Here is a 15,676-nt window from a genome sequence, read left to right on the forward strand (position 1 = left end):
TCATTCTGATCTGAATTACAGTGAGGGTATTAAATCAAATCTGTGGTTCCCTTTGCATATTTTGTGACTTGAAACACTTAAATTATGATTCACTGTGTGCGTAATTTTTTTAATTGTCTCAGACCTACAGGATTCTTTTTACTTTGTCAAGGTTTTGTCTAATGAACTAACTCTGTAGCATCCTTTTTGCGCTGCAGTGTAACAGCTCTATAGCTGATCTTTTAAAACTAATACATTTTGTGTGTGTCTTACTTTTTTCACGTGTACAATATCTGTAGAATGCCTGATCAACACGGTTGTTACAAAGACTGAAATAATATAACATTTGTAAGAAAAACCTAGAACTAAAGAAAATACCTCGTAGGAAATTTCTTTCCATTTATGAACTTTGTGACTTTATTTTTTTTATTGTTGTCAGTTTACAATGTTGTGTCAATTTCTGATGTACAGCATAATGCTTCAGTCATACATGTACATACATATGTTCCTTTTCAGATTCTTTTTCACTATATGTTATTACAAGATATTGAATATAGCTCTCTGTGTTATGTAACAAAAACTTGTTGTTTATCTGTTTCATCTACAGCACTTAGTATCTGCAAATCTCGAACTACCAATTTATTACATAGTAAATTTAAAGTCTGTATTTTCTACACTTCTACTTATTTGCTTATTTCAACTACTTCTAATATTTTAACATAGTAAATAGGGAATCATACTTTTTTCTTTCCTTTGTACACTTGTGATGAAGCAGGATAACAATGAGAAATAAAAGCAAAATATATATTCAGCAGGGCCATTGAAGGAATGTCTTTTTGTCAACCACTTGTCTTGGGACTAAATCCCTCCAAGGTGAAAACAAGAGAAGTTTTCACACTTGATTCTTTTTTTCAGTTTTTTTTTTTCCTGATTTCAAAAGACAGTTTCATTGTTACAAAATTCCAGCACTACCAAAAGCAGTAACTTAGAAAGTGAGAAGTCCACTCATCCACATGCTCACCCCACCTCTCCTCCCCCAGAGAGAACGGTAGTGTCCTCTGTACACTCTCACGTGTTTTTCCTAGTTGTGGGATATATGTTTTGTTAAAATGAGAGTATGTTGTACATACTGCTTTGCAACTGAATTTTATTCACTTAATGTCTTTGGTGTCTGCATTAACATATGTAGTTCCTTTTCATTTATTATGGTTACAGAGAATGATAACTCAAGGATGCATTTGTGGCTTTCCATGTACCTAACCACAAAGTCACACCACGTTCAGATCCGACTGGAAAAAATTCCTCCAGCTGACCCTTGTGCTCCCAACCCCTGACCCTCTCTCTCCATGTCCTGACCTAGAAGAGACACCAGGAGAGTGGCTCAAAGGTCTTCTCAGTCCGCACCAGGGGACCAGACCTTTCTGCGTGCAGGAATGAAGGATGAAAACAGTCACAGAGCAGTTAACCCTGAGGAGCACAGAAACATGACCCAGGTGACACCCTTGAAGTGGAACTCATCTTTGGAGTGTGGACACCCTGCCATGCACAGTCCACTTGGAGCAGGAAGGACTTTTTATCTGACGATGATAAGGTCAAGCTGACTTATTTTAAAATGGCCGTAGGAGGCCATTCATTCCCACTTCCTTTCTCCCACTTCAAAGCCTACTTTCCACCTCTCAGATATTTACCACTGGAGCGATTACATCCTCACTTACCTTTCTGTGCTTTCATTAGCTGCTCACTCTCTTTTTAGCTTACAAAAGGGCAGACATTTTTTAAGCCAAATGTCAATATGCCAAACATTAAATATCCATTCCTGTGCAATGTACAGTATGTATAATTACATCTTCTATTGTAACAGATATAATATTAATTAATTTGAATACAAAGCACCCACATAATTGGCTGACCAGGTGTACAGAGGACTCTATGCAGAGAGAGTATTCAGCTTAGTTGAGGCCGTTGTTAAACAGTATATAAAGTTGCAGAGTCCACAACATATATGATTTTTTTGCAGGAAGGAGTGACGAGCTTCTTTGGCAAGAAAACAAGAGGTGTTTTTATGGGCAGTGGCACTTTCGTACCTGGACAGGCTGTGATGCCTCGCGGCATCAATCAGGGAGCCACAGCATCCGGGCTGAGACAGAAACTCCTTTCTGCCGACAGGAACAGCAGTGACATCAGGGTTGGGGGTCAGGCTGCCCCACAGTCCTCAGGCGCCCAGAAACACCCAGCTTTCTGAGGGCCATTGTCCCATTCTTTGAAGGCTAAGTAGCAGGTGGTCCACAATTGCATAGGTAAAGCATAGGATGGCCAAGGGGTCAGAACTAAGATGACAGGAGATTCTGTTCTCTGCCTTTTCACTCTCCAGCCATCACACAGCCCAGGTAGCACCTTGCCGGGCTGGAGTTCAAGAACTGCTCATTTGTGCCTCAAAAAGGCCAAAATGACCCTTTCTCAAATACTGTTTTGGAAAATAAAACATCCTGGTCATGCTGCTGATGGCTGTTCCAATCTGTTTCTTTCAGATACCATTGTGCTTATCGCTTCAATAGCAGTTGTTTCTGCAAAAACTCAGGGTAATATTTTCGCCACGTCTGCGCTCAGAAGTCTCCGTTTCCTGCAGATCCTCCGTATGGTGCGCATGGACCGCAGGGGGGGCACTTGGAAGTTGCTAGGCTCAGTGGTTTATGCCCACAGCAAGGTAAGATTTGCATTCCAAGTTACAGAGCAAGTTTTCATTTTGGGGGGGTTTGGGGGGTTTTTTTAGCTTTTTCATTGATTGCCGTGGTGTTTGATAAACTTATCAAAACAGAACTAAATCTTTTCAGGAATTGGTTAAAGTCATTTGGGGACACAACGTGTAATGGATTGTTTAAAAGTCATCATGATGTGTATATAGCTCAGTGGTAGAGCGTGTGCTTAGCATGTACAAGGTCCTGGGTTCAGTCCCCAGTATCTATATTAAAAAAAAAAAAAAAAGGAATAACCTAATTACTCTCCCTCAAAAAAAGAAAAAAAAACCTTTAAAAATAAATTTAAAAAATTTTTAAGTCATCATGAATATCCTAGATGTATGAAAATGAATTGGAATCATGCTTAGATATTTTTCCCTTTTTCAATGATTTTCACCTCTAAAAATCTTTCATTCCTTTTATATCTAGGAATTAATCACAGCTTGGTACATAGGATTTTTGGTTCTCATTTTTTCGTCTTTCCTTGTCTATCTGGTGGAAAAGGATGCCAATAAGGAATTTTCTACATATGCAGATGCACTCTGGTGGGGCACAGTAAGTATAAAAGTCTGTTATTTATTGGATGTTGCGAGATGTTTCCTTTGAATACAGGGCAATGATTCCTATCAGTGGTCTCAATAAAAAATATGAACTTCCTGAAGGGAGTTATACGAAGATATACAGCACCTAAAATTACCTGAAGACTTTCCCCATCTCACCCAGAGATCATCATATTGAGTGAAGTAAGTCAGACAAAGACAAAAGTCATATGATATCACATATATGTGGAATCTAAAAAAAAATGATACAAATTTGATTTACAAACCAAAAACAGACTCATGGACATAGAAAACAAACTATGGCTACCAAAGGGGAAAGGGTTGGGAGAGATAAATTAGGGGTTGAGGATTAGCAGACAAACATTACTGTACATAAAATAGATGAACAAGGGCCTACTGTACAGCACAGGGAACTATATTCAATTTCTTGTAATAAAAGATAATGGAAAAGAATCTGAAAAGAAAAACTATATATGTATGTATATGTAAAATTGAGTCACTTTGCTGTATACCTGAAACTAATATTGTAAATCAACTACACATCAATAAAAAATTTTTTTAATAAATTTTTTTTAGTTTTTAAAAAAAGTCTCCCTGTCACTTAGGTCCAACAAAGGTAATTTCTCTTACAAATCATCAGTAGTATTTCTTGAGTACTAGGCTGTTGCCAAAGTAAAAACAAATTATTTTTTAATTGTGATTAAAATGTTGATAAGCTCATTTGTTTTTTTATTTTCCCTTTGTGAAGCAACAGTTTTAAACAACCAATTGTTACCTAGCTTTGGCACCCATCAAAAATTTTATCTGTGATTGAAGAAAAAAAATGGAATAGTAACTGAATGAAGGTTAGAAGAGTAAAATTATGGTACAAAAAGGGGAAAAGAGAAGAGTGGTAACCATCTGTGTGAGCAAAGATGACAGACACCAAATTTCAAAACTTCCCCCTCAGAAACCTCTTTTTCCTTTATACTGTTGTTAAATGATAGTTTTCCAAACAAATAAAAGTAAAATCTTGGGGGAGGGTACAGCTCAGTGGTAGAGCACGTGCCTGGCATGCACAAGGTCCTGGGTTCAATCCCCAGTACATCCATTAAAATAAGTTTATAAATAAACTTAATTACCTTTTCCAAAAAACAAACAAATAAATGCCATGTTTTTTTTAAAGTAAAATCCTGACTCTAATACACATAGAAAATAACCATGTGCTAAAAATGTTATTTAATCTTTTTTTAATTTAAGTTATTATTAACGAAGGAACTTCTAAGATATTACAACCAGTTCAAAGGACTATCCAAAGAACAGGAACATAAAGATTAGGAATATTGAAGTGAATGTGCAAATAGAGGCAAACCTGGCTTCTTCCACAGTGCGAGAGGGAACTCAGCGAAACCTCCACTAGACAGAATGTGTTTACTTGTCTATAGACAAGAATGACTGTGCATTGCTCTTAGCTATCTGCAATTTACATAACTGTCAAATAGCTCAAAGGCCATGAAAGATGCAGAGCCCCATGAAACCTGAAACAGATAACACTGAAGAGAGTGCTCTAAACAACACGTAATTTTCCACTGAAGCAAAAGTTGTCTCTGCATTGTAAAGAATTTATAAAGTAGTCATTTACAAAACAGTCATAGGCATGTGCCCTAATAAGAATGTCATAGAATAAAGGAGTGCTTTATGCAGTATACAAACTGCATTTCTTTTTATTTTATTCCTTAAGGCATTCCAAAAGGGAGCTATATGAACATACAACAACAGCATTGATAGCTGTCTGAAGAACTTCCCCATCTCTCTGGTCCAACAAATTTGTCCTCTTATATCATCAGTAATATCTCTAGAGTGCTAGATTATTTCCAAAACTAAAATCTATTATTTTCTTAAACTGTGGTTAAAACATTGATCAGTTTGTTTTTGTTTTTTTAATCACTCTTTTTTTTCCTTCCAGTTTAGTTAAGACATAGTTGACATATAGCACTGTGTACTGTTTTTTGGGGGGTGGGTAATTAGGTTTGTTTATTTATTTATTTATATTTAATGAAGGTACTGGGGATCGAACCCTGCACCTTGTGCTTGCTAGGCTTGCAGTCTGCCACTGAGCTATACCCTCCCCTCTGTTTGTTTGTTTTGTGGAGCACAAACTTACGTTATCAGTTATTGTATTGTCCTATTGTGCTAATCATCGGAAGCTAGTCAGTGAGAACTAGAACCCTCGTCAAGATGATAATTTTCAAGGCTTGTATTAAGCAAAACTTGGTACATTTGCTGGCTGTATAGCAGCAATAAAGTGAATAAGAATTAGAAATATATTCATCTGAAGATTAAGATTTTTTAAGTTATTAGAGCAAATGTCCACAAGATTGTGTCACTGATAACAAAGCCCTCTATTGATTCAATAATTTGATTTCCAATGCCTCCCCACCCCCACAAGCACTAATAGCCATTTAGAGAGGAGAAAATTGGAAAACTCAAGAAAGAGCCGTCATCTGACAGCCTCAAAATCCCTTCTATATGTAGAGAACAAATGAAATTCTGTGACTCACAGTGGGATGAACTGTGTAAACTCTGTGAGCAAACAGGAGGCTTCCCTAGCCAGCAGGAGGGAGACGATGTATCATCCCAGGGTTCAAAGCAATGATCAGAGCTTAAGTTTAGTGTTTGCTTCTCTTTAGTAATTATAACATGCTCGAAGGACAGAGACTCTCAGGTGCACCCTCTCCATTGAGATGCAGGTGTCGGCGAAGTCAGCTGGCAGCTCCGCCCCCTTCCTTCCACTAGTCTTACTTTCTTCTTATCACTAATCAGAACTGTTGTAATGTGTGTTCGATGGTGTGCAGGAAACTCTGAGTCTCCCTCTCACTGAGTCATCAGTTCATTTCTTTGTCCAGAATAACCCACGTTGCGGGTTTCCAAAGGTCATTGCTCTCACCTCATCTACTCATCGATTTCCATTTGAGTCATGGTGTTTTGACTGAAGCTTAATCTGTACTTAACAGGCTCTTTGAATGGCCTAATTATGTCTCTAATTTTTTTTTTAAATCTAGTCTTGATTGTGGTGGTGGTTTCATGGGTGTATACATCTATCAAAATTCATCAAATTGAAAAAAGATTTAATTTTGAATACAAGAATAAAAATCTTCTAAGATGTCATCATTCTAGGAATGAAAAAAGGCCTTGTTAGTCCAGAGGGGGGTCTGTTGATATTAACTAACTCATTAATGAAATCGTCTAAAGCCTAAAAAGACACAAAAAACAAACAAGAGAGCTTATTATTTCTATTCTTTATAAGAAGAACATATACTAGGTCTCCAATGTGAAGTAAAACAAATTTAGAATACTAAACCTTTAATTATAGACCCTAATGAGATATATCTGGATACTTTTTAGTTAAAACTGTCTGTACTGCACGTGAGGGACACCTTCCTAACCATGGAAGTATCCAGAACAAATAAGGAAATGAAAGTGTCCTGAATTGGAGTGTTTATCAGTTCTAAGCTTTGGTGAAAAAAGGAAATCCCCATTTATTTAAAAAAAGAAAGTGTCTACATAAAGTATAAAACCACAATTTGTGGTCTATCATTGCAGTGTGCCAGTGAATTCTAAACATTAACTGCTAAACTCCATCCATTAAGAAGATGCTGAAGGCTGTCCCCAAAGCCAACTTTTAGAGGAATACACAGTAGGACTAGTACTGCTCAAATCCAATAGCAATTCAGAAAACTTTTATCTCTGAAAATAACTACATACTAGCAAACAATAGTACTCAGCTCATTGAGTGGGATAATTGGTATAAAAGGCCTGTCACTAAGACCATGGCAGATGCCCAATCAAAGATGGTGGCTACTGTTCATACGGACATCACTGTTATGGATGGAGATGGAGTCACCTTTACAGCGAAAGGGACAAAGAGCTGTATCCTTCCTGGTGGACCCACAGCTTAAGCACAGAAGGGGCTCGGGAACTGGGGGTTTCAATGAAAAGAGGTTCTGGGCTCTGAAGTAACAACTGAAGAGGCATTGATGACAGAGGAAGTGGAGGAGGGGCTGAAGCCCCAGTAGCTACAGCTGAAGAAGATCCTCTGATGGCTGGGCGGAGCACCATTTAATGTCATTTTTTATCGTCATCCTCCTCCTCTTCAGTTGCCTTAGGTTTACTCTGAGACGGGAGGATATAGCTCAGTGGTAGAGCGCCTATTTAGCATGTGTGAGGTCGTGGGTTCAATCCCCAGTACCTTCATTAAAAAAAAAAAAAAAAGAAAAGAAAAGAAAAGAAAGCTTCTGAAGTAATTTAAGAGCAAGTTTTCCTGGCGTTATTCTTTATTATTATCTCCCTCTTTCCTGTTATTATTTTCCTTCTTTTGATTTGCTTTAGATTTATTCTGAAATAATGTGAGATGTGGTCCTTCTGAAGTAATTTTTCCTGGTAATGACCTATTCTCGAAAGCCTGTTTGTCATCTTCCTATTTACCACTATTCCTGTGATGAAGACAGTGTTATGGTTTTTTTTTTTTTAAAGATGTCCTACAGCAGCGGATAGCATAAATCAACTCCTGAGTAAGCATCTGAATGCAGCCTCCACCAGAGACCACGTGCTTGAAGTGATTACTTCAGTCATGTAGAAGAATGGAATGTCAGCCAGTTAGTCCTAGAATTCATGCTAAAAATCTTAGAGTCTTTCTCCAAGCAAACCGTTTGAAAGACTCTACACATAGTGTGCACTCATAGTGTGCACTCAACAGGGTGTACAGCCCATATAGATGCCATGAGTCCTGTCCCCCTGCAAAATCTAAGAATAAGAAGTGGTACAAATTTGTGGAAAGAGCAAAGATACCCTTGTTCTTGATAATACCAGTTGCTCTTCTGAGAATCAACTCCCCTTAGATTCACCAGGACAAAATGTTTTCTGCAACCTCATATAAGCTGCTGTTTTCTGACTCAGTGGCCAGTACAGTAAATAAAAGTTAAGTATTTCATACCACCAGTGCATTACCTGGCAATATCAAAGCCTTACTTGGGCTATGAGATAACCAACACACCAGTTCCTAATTATTCAAGAATACTATTAACTACCAAGCAAAACTGAGACACACATGCCCCAGCCACTGCCCACCAAAACAGCCTGGCTATTATTAACCTCTACCAGTCCCATGCCTACGTCAATGGCGTGTATTTATAGAATATATTGGTCCTAAGTGTCTCTGGGAGATTCTTTCCTAAGAAGAGTGTTTCTTTAATATTGTCATCTCACACGTGACTCTGGATACTTCTGTAAGCGTTATTCCATAAGTATTAGTCCATAAGCATTATTCCACATTATTATTCCATATTGAAAAACACAGAATTACAGTCAGGAGACCTGGGTTCCAGCCCCATCATTGTGATTTAGAGGAGGCGTGATATTAAGCAATTATTTAATATCTCTATAAAACTGAGAAAGTGGTATTACCCAAACACAAAGTGGCTGTGTGTATTTAAATGAGATTAGGGCATGTAGATGTACTTTGCTGAACACAAGACAGATGTTAGTCACAACTATCATTACTTTTTGTTTTTAACAGAAGCACTGGGGATTGAACCTAAGACCTCGTGCCTGCTGAGCATGAGCTCTACCACTGAGCAGTACCTTCCCCTCTCCTATTATTACATATTTGACCATGAGCCTGGAAGAACAACATAGCATGCTAATGCCTGAGCTTCCTGCCATGGCAGAACCCAAATTGTATGATGCCACCACTGCAGGAGTTTCTGACGTTTGAAGATCAAACGTCTTTCCATCCTACTAGTTCAAGGCAACCAAATTTCACAGTTAACTGCACAGGTTCTGTGACCACTCACTGTCTGAAACTAGATGCTCAGGAAGTGGCCCAGAGAAGAGAAGAAAAGCAAAGAAGAGGGGAGGGGAGGAGGGAGGGAAGGGGAGCAGGAGATTGTTGACCACTGTCAACATGACTCATCCTCCCTTACAGGGCCCCCTTAGGATCCCCATGCACTGTTGGTAGGAATGTAAATTGGTGCAGCCACTATGGAAAATGGTATAGAGACTCCTCAAAAAAAGTAAAATAGAACTACCACATGATCCAGCAATTCCATTCCATTTCTCTGGATAAATATATCCAGAGAAAACAAAAACACTGACTGGGAAACATACATGCACCCCTATGTTCACAGCAGCATTAGTAACCAAGATACAGAAACAGAAACCCAAGTGCCCATCAACAAATGACTGGATAAAGAAGATGTGGGGGATATAAATATAATGGAGTATTACTCAGCCATAAAAAAGAATGAAATCTTGCCATTTGCAATAACACGGATGGACCTAGAGGATATTATGCTAAGTGAAATATGTCCGAGAAAGACAAATACTGTTATGATTTCACTTACATGTGGAATCTAAAAAATAAAATAAATGAACAAATGTAACAAAACAGAAACAGAGTTACAGATACAGAAAACAAATGGGTGATTGCCAGAGGGCAGGGGATTCAGAAAGGAAAGAAACAGATAACGGAAACTGAGAGGTACAAATTTCAGTTGCAAAATAAATGAATCAGAGGCATGAAATACATAGTGTGGGGAATACAGTCAATAACTATGTGATGTCTTTGTGTGGTGACATCGTAACTAGACTTATCATGGTGATCATTTTTAAATGTTATAAAAATACCAAATCACCATGTCATGTAACAGTAACTAACATAGCTCTGTAGGTCAATTAGACTTCAAAAACAAACTCATAGAAAAGGAGATCTGATTTGTGGTTACCAGAGGCAGGGATTGGAGGCAGGGAAAACTGGACAAAGGTGGTTGAAAGGTACAAACTTCCAGTTGTAAGATAAATAGGTACTAGAGATATAATGTACAACATGATAAATATAATTAACACAGCTCTGTGTTGTATATGAAAGTTGGTAAGACAGTAAATCCTAAGTTTTTATCACAAAATTTTTTTTTCTATTTCTTGAATGATATATCTGTTTGAGATGACAGTGTTCACTGAACTTACTGTGATTATCATTTCATGGTTTATGCAAGTCAAGTCATTGTGTTGTACACCTTAGACTTACACAGTGCTGTATGTCAATTACACTCTACACTGGAATTTGACACAACATTGTAAAATGACTGTAACTCAATAAGAAATGTTAAAAAAAAAGAAGAAAAAAGAAAATTAAATAAATAAAATTAAAATTATTTTTTAAAAAGGACCCCCTTAGGGGGAAATTATGCTGTGCTATGAAAATCTACAAATACTATATTCTTAACTTGTTGACATGAATACATTATCTATAAACTACTATTCATAATTACATTCTCAAAGCCAGGCCAATAAATATTTGTTGATTTGTTGCTAAAAGAAAAGAAGGAAGGATTCATAGCTTCTGGTCTCAAATTAATTCTGCTATTGAAAATAAACAAACAAGTAACTGTAGCCTAACCAACGTCTGAATTATAATCTGAACACAGCTTCTACCATCCCATTAAAAAAGAAAATCAAGCGGTGGGGTTGGGAGGTACAGCTCAGTAGTAGAGCACATGCTTAGCATGCATGGGGTCCTGGGTTCAATCCCCAGTACTGCCATTTAAATAAATGAATGAATGAACAGAATTACCTTAACACACACACACACACACACACACACTGACACACACACACACACACACACAATGTTTAAATAAATAAAAATTTCTTAATAATCAAGAAAGCTTGGACCGGAATTTGCATTCATTTCACACTATTATTCCTGAGGAAGAAAGTCTTGATTGCTGAACATTCTGAAGTGCCCGGAGCCTACCTCTGATCCTGTGGCTACAATTACACCTTTATGCCAACATTTGCAACCCACAGACTTTTGGAAACTATGTTTTCTTATCTGCATGACTGCAATGGAACAGATGGGGCACAAAAACAAAAATGTATCTGAGCTGTTCCCATCTGACAAATCACCTTCAAGTAAACAGCCCAACTGGAGACACCACACAAACGACCAGCACAGCTGAGGCCAGCTTCCTGGGACCACAGGTTGAGTGGGCCAGTCCCCAGGGTCCTGATATGTCCTGTCAGCCGCTTCTACCAGCGTCTACCTGGAGTCATCAAGTCTGACGATGAATGGTGTCCTCCTGCTCAGTGGAAGTACACTCTGCCTAAAACCACACGAAAAGAGATATCCAAATTCTCTTTAATTCATCTTTTAATTTTTTTAAGTAAATTCAATGGATGGACCTAGAGATCATCACACTAAGTGAAGTAAGCCAGGAAGAGAAAGAAAAATACCCAATGCTATCACTTATATGTGGAATCTTAAAAAAAATGACACAAATGAAGTTATTTACAAAACAGAAAGAAACTCAGACATAGAGAACAAACGTATGGTTACGGGGGGGGGGGGGGGGCGGGAAGGTAGGGGAGGGATAAATTGAGAGTTTGAGATTTGCAGATACTGCTATATATAAAATAGATAAACAACAAGATCCTACCATACAGCCCAGGGAACTATATTCAATGTCTTGCAGTGACCTATAATGAAAAAGAATCTGACCAGTGATTTGGAGACCAGTTGTCCCCTTTGCAGCCATAAGAACTGAAACCATGTGCTCTCCAGGGAAGGCACCACTCCCCTCCCTGGCACAGAGGGAGACAAAACTGCATCCTCGTGCCAAATCCCGGCCTGGTCACTAAAGGTTCCCACACTCTCAATCAAGCGACACTGAGCGACTTCAAAATTAGGTGGAGGGAGTGCTGGGAGCTGGAAGCCCAAAGCAGACAAGGTGGGTGGAGTCTTTGCCATCCCCAGGGGTACCCCCGGGTGTGGACTAGGGTCCACAGCACCTCCTCTCCCCCACAGACCACCTTGCCTTCCGGGGCAGCCCTGAACTCAGAATGAGGGCGCAGGCGCTCTTTGCCTGGACTTCTTACCGGGACTGAGCACATCCTCACTTTGCTGTCCTGTCCTTCCAGGGTCGAGTCAGTTGTTTAGCATTAAACACCCTCTGAGCGTTGGGCGGACTAGAACAGCTCAGATGTAAAACTAAAATGTAACGCAAACCATGAAATGTGGCATTATTGCTGTGACCAAACCGTGAAATTTCTCCTTCCATTCATTATTATTAATAAACCACTGTAAAGGATTAAGCTATGTTGCAGGAAAAGCACAGTAGATTAGACTCTTTCCCACATATTTAAGATTGGGAACCTATAATTAAACTAAGCCAGGAGTATTGTGTTGTTGTTGTTGGGGGGGAGGGTAATTAGAATTATTTATGTATGTATTTAATTGTTTTAATGGAGACACTGGGGGTTGAACCCAGGGCCTCTTGCATGCTAAGCATGTGCTCTACCCCTGAGCTACACCCTCCCACCAAGCCAGGAGTATTTTTCTCTGCAGCCTCAAGCAGTTCCTTAGAGAATTCCCTACAAATGCTGCTCGTGACATCTTACTAACTTGGCTGCTGTGTTCTACTACCAGTTCCTTCTTTTCATCCTCAAATGAGTCTCCTCCACCCAGGAGGCCTCTTGGTTCCATGCTAGGCTCTATCACAGGGTCCCTCTCACACTCTCATGGCCCAAGACCTTCCCCTGTTCCAAGCCTTTCTCTCCCCACAGATGGTCCTGCCTTCTTCCCTGGGATTGAAGGAGACTGTCCTGAGCATTCCAGTTCCACCCTCCACTCACACTGTGTCTATATCGTTGATGGAAGGGCTGTCCTTTCACACTACCAAGGCTAATCTCTCCGACTCTATCCTGATCCTACATCCCCTGCCTCCTTGGGTACCTCACCCCATCAGACAGCCACCAGCCCTCCCCTCTTCACAGTAGGAGGAATCACATAAAATGGGACACCGAAAATGCCAAGGGAAAACCACAAAAGTGAGGAGAGAAGAGAGATTCTAGGGAGGGGTGGTCAGCTGAGCTGAGTGGAACACTTCCAAAGGGTCTAGCATCATGGAGTTTATCTCCCTCTACCATTTCTGCCTCTCAAAATGGCACCCCTTCTTCAAAACCCAGATGAGATAACAGGATTGAAACAATCACTTTCTTAGAAATCACCAGGGAACACCATCTGTGTCCAGTATCTTTTCTTAATCCCCTTTCTCCTTGTTTTCTGTGAGCCTGTGACCTCAGGGACCACCTGGTCCTTTGGGGAACACTCTCTCCTCCATTGAGTTTCCATTTATATAACACCCTCCTAGTCCCCAGAGTGTATTCTTCTCTGGCTTTCCCTTCCCTCCCATCCCTTAGAGATCTGTGTTTCCTGAGGAGGTGTCCCTGTTCCCCTTCTTTGTACCCTGTGCAGCCTCATTTCATCACAAAGCCTCTGCAATCACTTTGTGCCCATTTCCAAACCCCAAACCTCAGGCCAAACCCAGTCGCTCCCACAGCTCGAGCTCTGATTCTTAATTCCTTGCTCGACATTTCTGGATCAGCATCACACAGACATTTTAAAAACCCTTATTTGAAAACTGAAGTCTTCATCTTTGCTTCAAAAACTTCTCTTTCTTTTAATATTTATTTTTTTCTTTTAACTGAAGGATAGTTGATTTACAATGTTGTGTTAGTTTCTAGTGTACAGCATAGTGATTCAGTTATACATGTATGTTCTTTTTCAGGTTCTTTTCCATGATAGGTTATTATAAGATATTGAATATAGTTCCCTGTGCTGTTCAGGAGGTCCTTGTTGTTTATCTGTTTTACATATAGTAGTATTAACCCCAAACTCCTAATTTATCCCTCCCTTCTCTCTCTCTTTAGCTTATTTTTATTTCTGCTGCAACCGTCTTCCCACTTGAAATTTTCAAGCCATGTTGATTTAGTCTTCCTCTTCCTCCCAGACAGTCCTTAAATGCACTTCGGTTGAACTTCCCAGACTCATCTCTCTCCTGTCCACTTTCGGATGATCCCCTGGGTGCTGTGCTGACTCAGCCACCTGATCATTCTTAGGATGGAGCAGAACCTCATAGGTTCTACAGAGGAGCTGGGACCCTGTTCTAAGGAACGTGGGCAACCTGGAAGCAGCCTGACCGTGGGAGAGATGTGATCCAATGATCACTTTTCAAAGACATCCGGATCCAGTTCCAGCACAGCTAGTTAGCCTCCTCTCCCATTAATCCTCTCCAGACCCACCAGGCTCCAGCCCAACTGAACAGACGCTCCCAAACCTACTCTATTTCATCTCACTGTTTCCTTCCCGAGGTCACCCTCCTTATCATTCTTGCCTCTCAAAATATTACCCCTCCTTCACAGCCTAGGTATGATGCCATCTCCCCCATAAAGGGGCTTCAGCTCTCTAAGCTAATAATAATCTGTCCTTCAAGGAGAGGAGGGCATAGCTCAGTGGTAGAATGCATACTTAGCATGCATGAGGTCCTGGGTTCAGTCCCCAGTACTGCCATTAAAAATTAATAAGTAACATCAATTAAAAAAGGAAAGAAATATGCTGTATGACATCATTTATATGAGAAATCCAAAAACTAATAGCAATAATAATGACACAAATGAACTGTTTATTATTTATAACGAAGATGATTGATTTCTTGAATATGTGTAAGCACATTTGATTGTCCCTTATGATTGGATTACTGCATTCTGTTGATTCTTATTTTGTGGTTGGCTTTATTCCTTTGGTAACTATGTAAGTTTAAAAAGTTAAAGCTTTATTGACACAATATTGTAAAATGACTATAACTCAATAAAAAAAAAGTTAAAAAAAAGTTAAAGTTCTAATCTGTTCTTAGAAACAATGATCAGTACATACATGTAAACTTAAAAAACATGTGCAGTGTACTGTGTATATGTATCTACATGCAATATAATGTGTATGTGCAGTCGAACTGTAATAATTCTACCTAATAAAACTGAAAAAGAAAAAAATGCAAGTTAAATAATTAAATAAACCTAATTAACCTCCCACAAAATAAATTTTTAAATAATAATCTGTTCTTTGAATTCACACAGTAGATTATCTGTGCATTCATCATAATACCTCTCTTGTCTAATTTTATGTTTCCATGAACTGTGTGTGACATATCTCCCTTCTGATACCATGAATAGCTCAGGATGGGAACTCTGTACGTCTTGTTTTTATTCCACTACAAACCAAGACACGTACCTTGCACACAGCAGACCTTCAGGAAATGCCTGCCGAGGTCATAAACGGGCAGCTTTAATTCATGTAAATGATCGTTCTGTGTTCTGATCCAGTCCTAAATCCACGGTGTTATCATTTCTGTATCACTGATGGTATCCACTTACTTCAGTGACCTTTCTTGGGATAACATTTAGAAAAGATGGAAAACTGTGTTGTAAGGGAGTAACAAGTATGTAGGTTATTCCCTTCCTTAAACAAAGAGAAGTTCTGTTATGCGTCATGGAAAATTAAAGCATGGTAATAAAATGAGCCAACAGGAC

The 15,676-nt window shown here is 39.2% G+C and overlaps 1 protein-coding gene across 2 annotated transcripts in view; it reads left to right on the plus strand.

The window, feature by feature from the left end:
• KCNQ5 (potassium voltage-gated channel subfamily Q member 5) overlaps positions 1 to 15,676 on the plus strand; it is a 454,042-nt gene that overhangs the window by 358,998 nt on the left and 79,368 nt on the right. For both annotated transcript variants that reach the window (XM_031455912.2, XM_064487016.1), the window contains exons 4-5: positions 2,508 to 2,683; positions 3,144 to 3,269. In XM_031455912.2, coding sequence (XP_031311772.2) covers positions 2,508 to 2,683; positions 3,144 to 3,269 — 302 coding nt within the window. The remainder of the gene's footprint in view (positions 1 to 2,507; positions 2,684 to 3,143; positions 3,270 to 15,676) is intronic.

The sequence above is a fragment of the Camelus dromedarius genome, chromosome 6 (genome assembly GCF_036321535.1).
Source record: "Camelus dromedarius isolate mCamDro1 chromosome 6, mCamDro1.pat, whole genome shotgun sequence".
NCBI lineage: Eukaryota > Metazoa > Chordata > Mammalia > Artiodactyla > Camelidae > Camelus > Camelus dromedarius.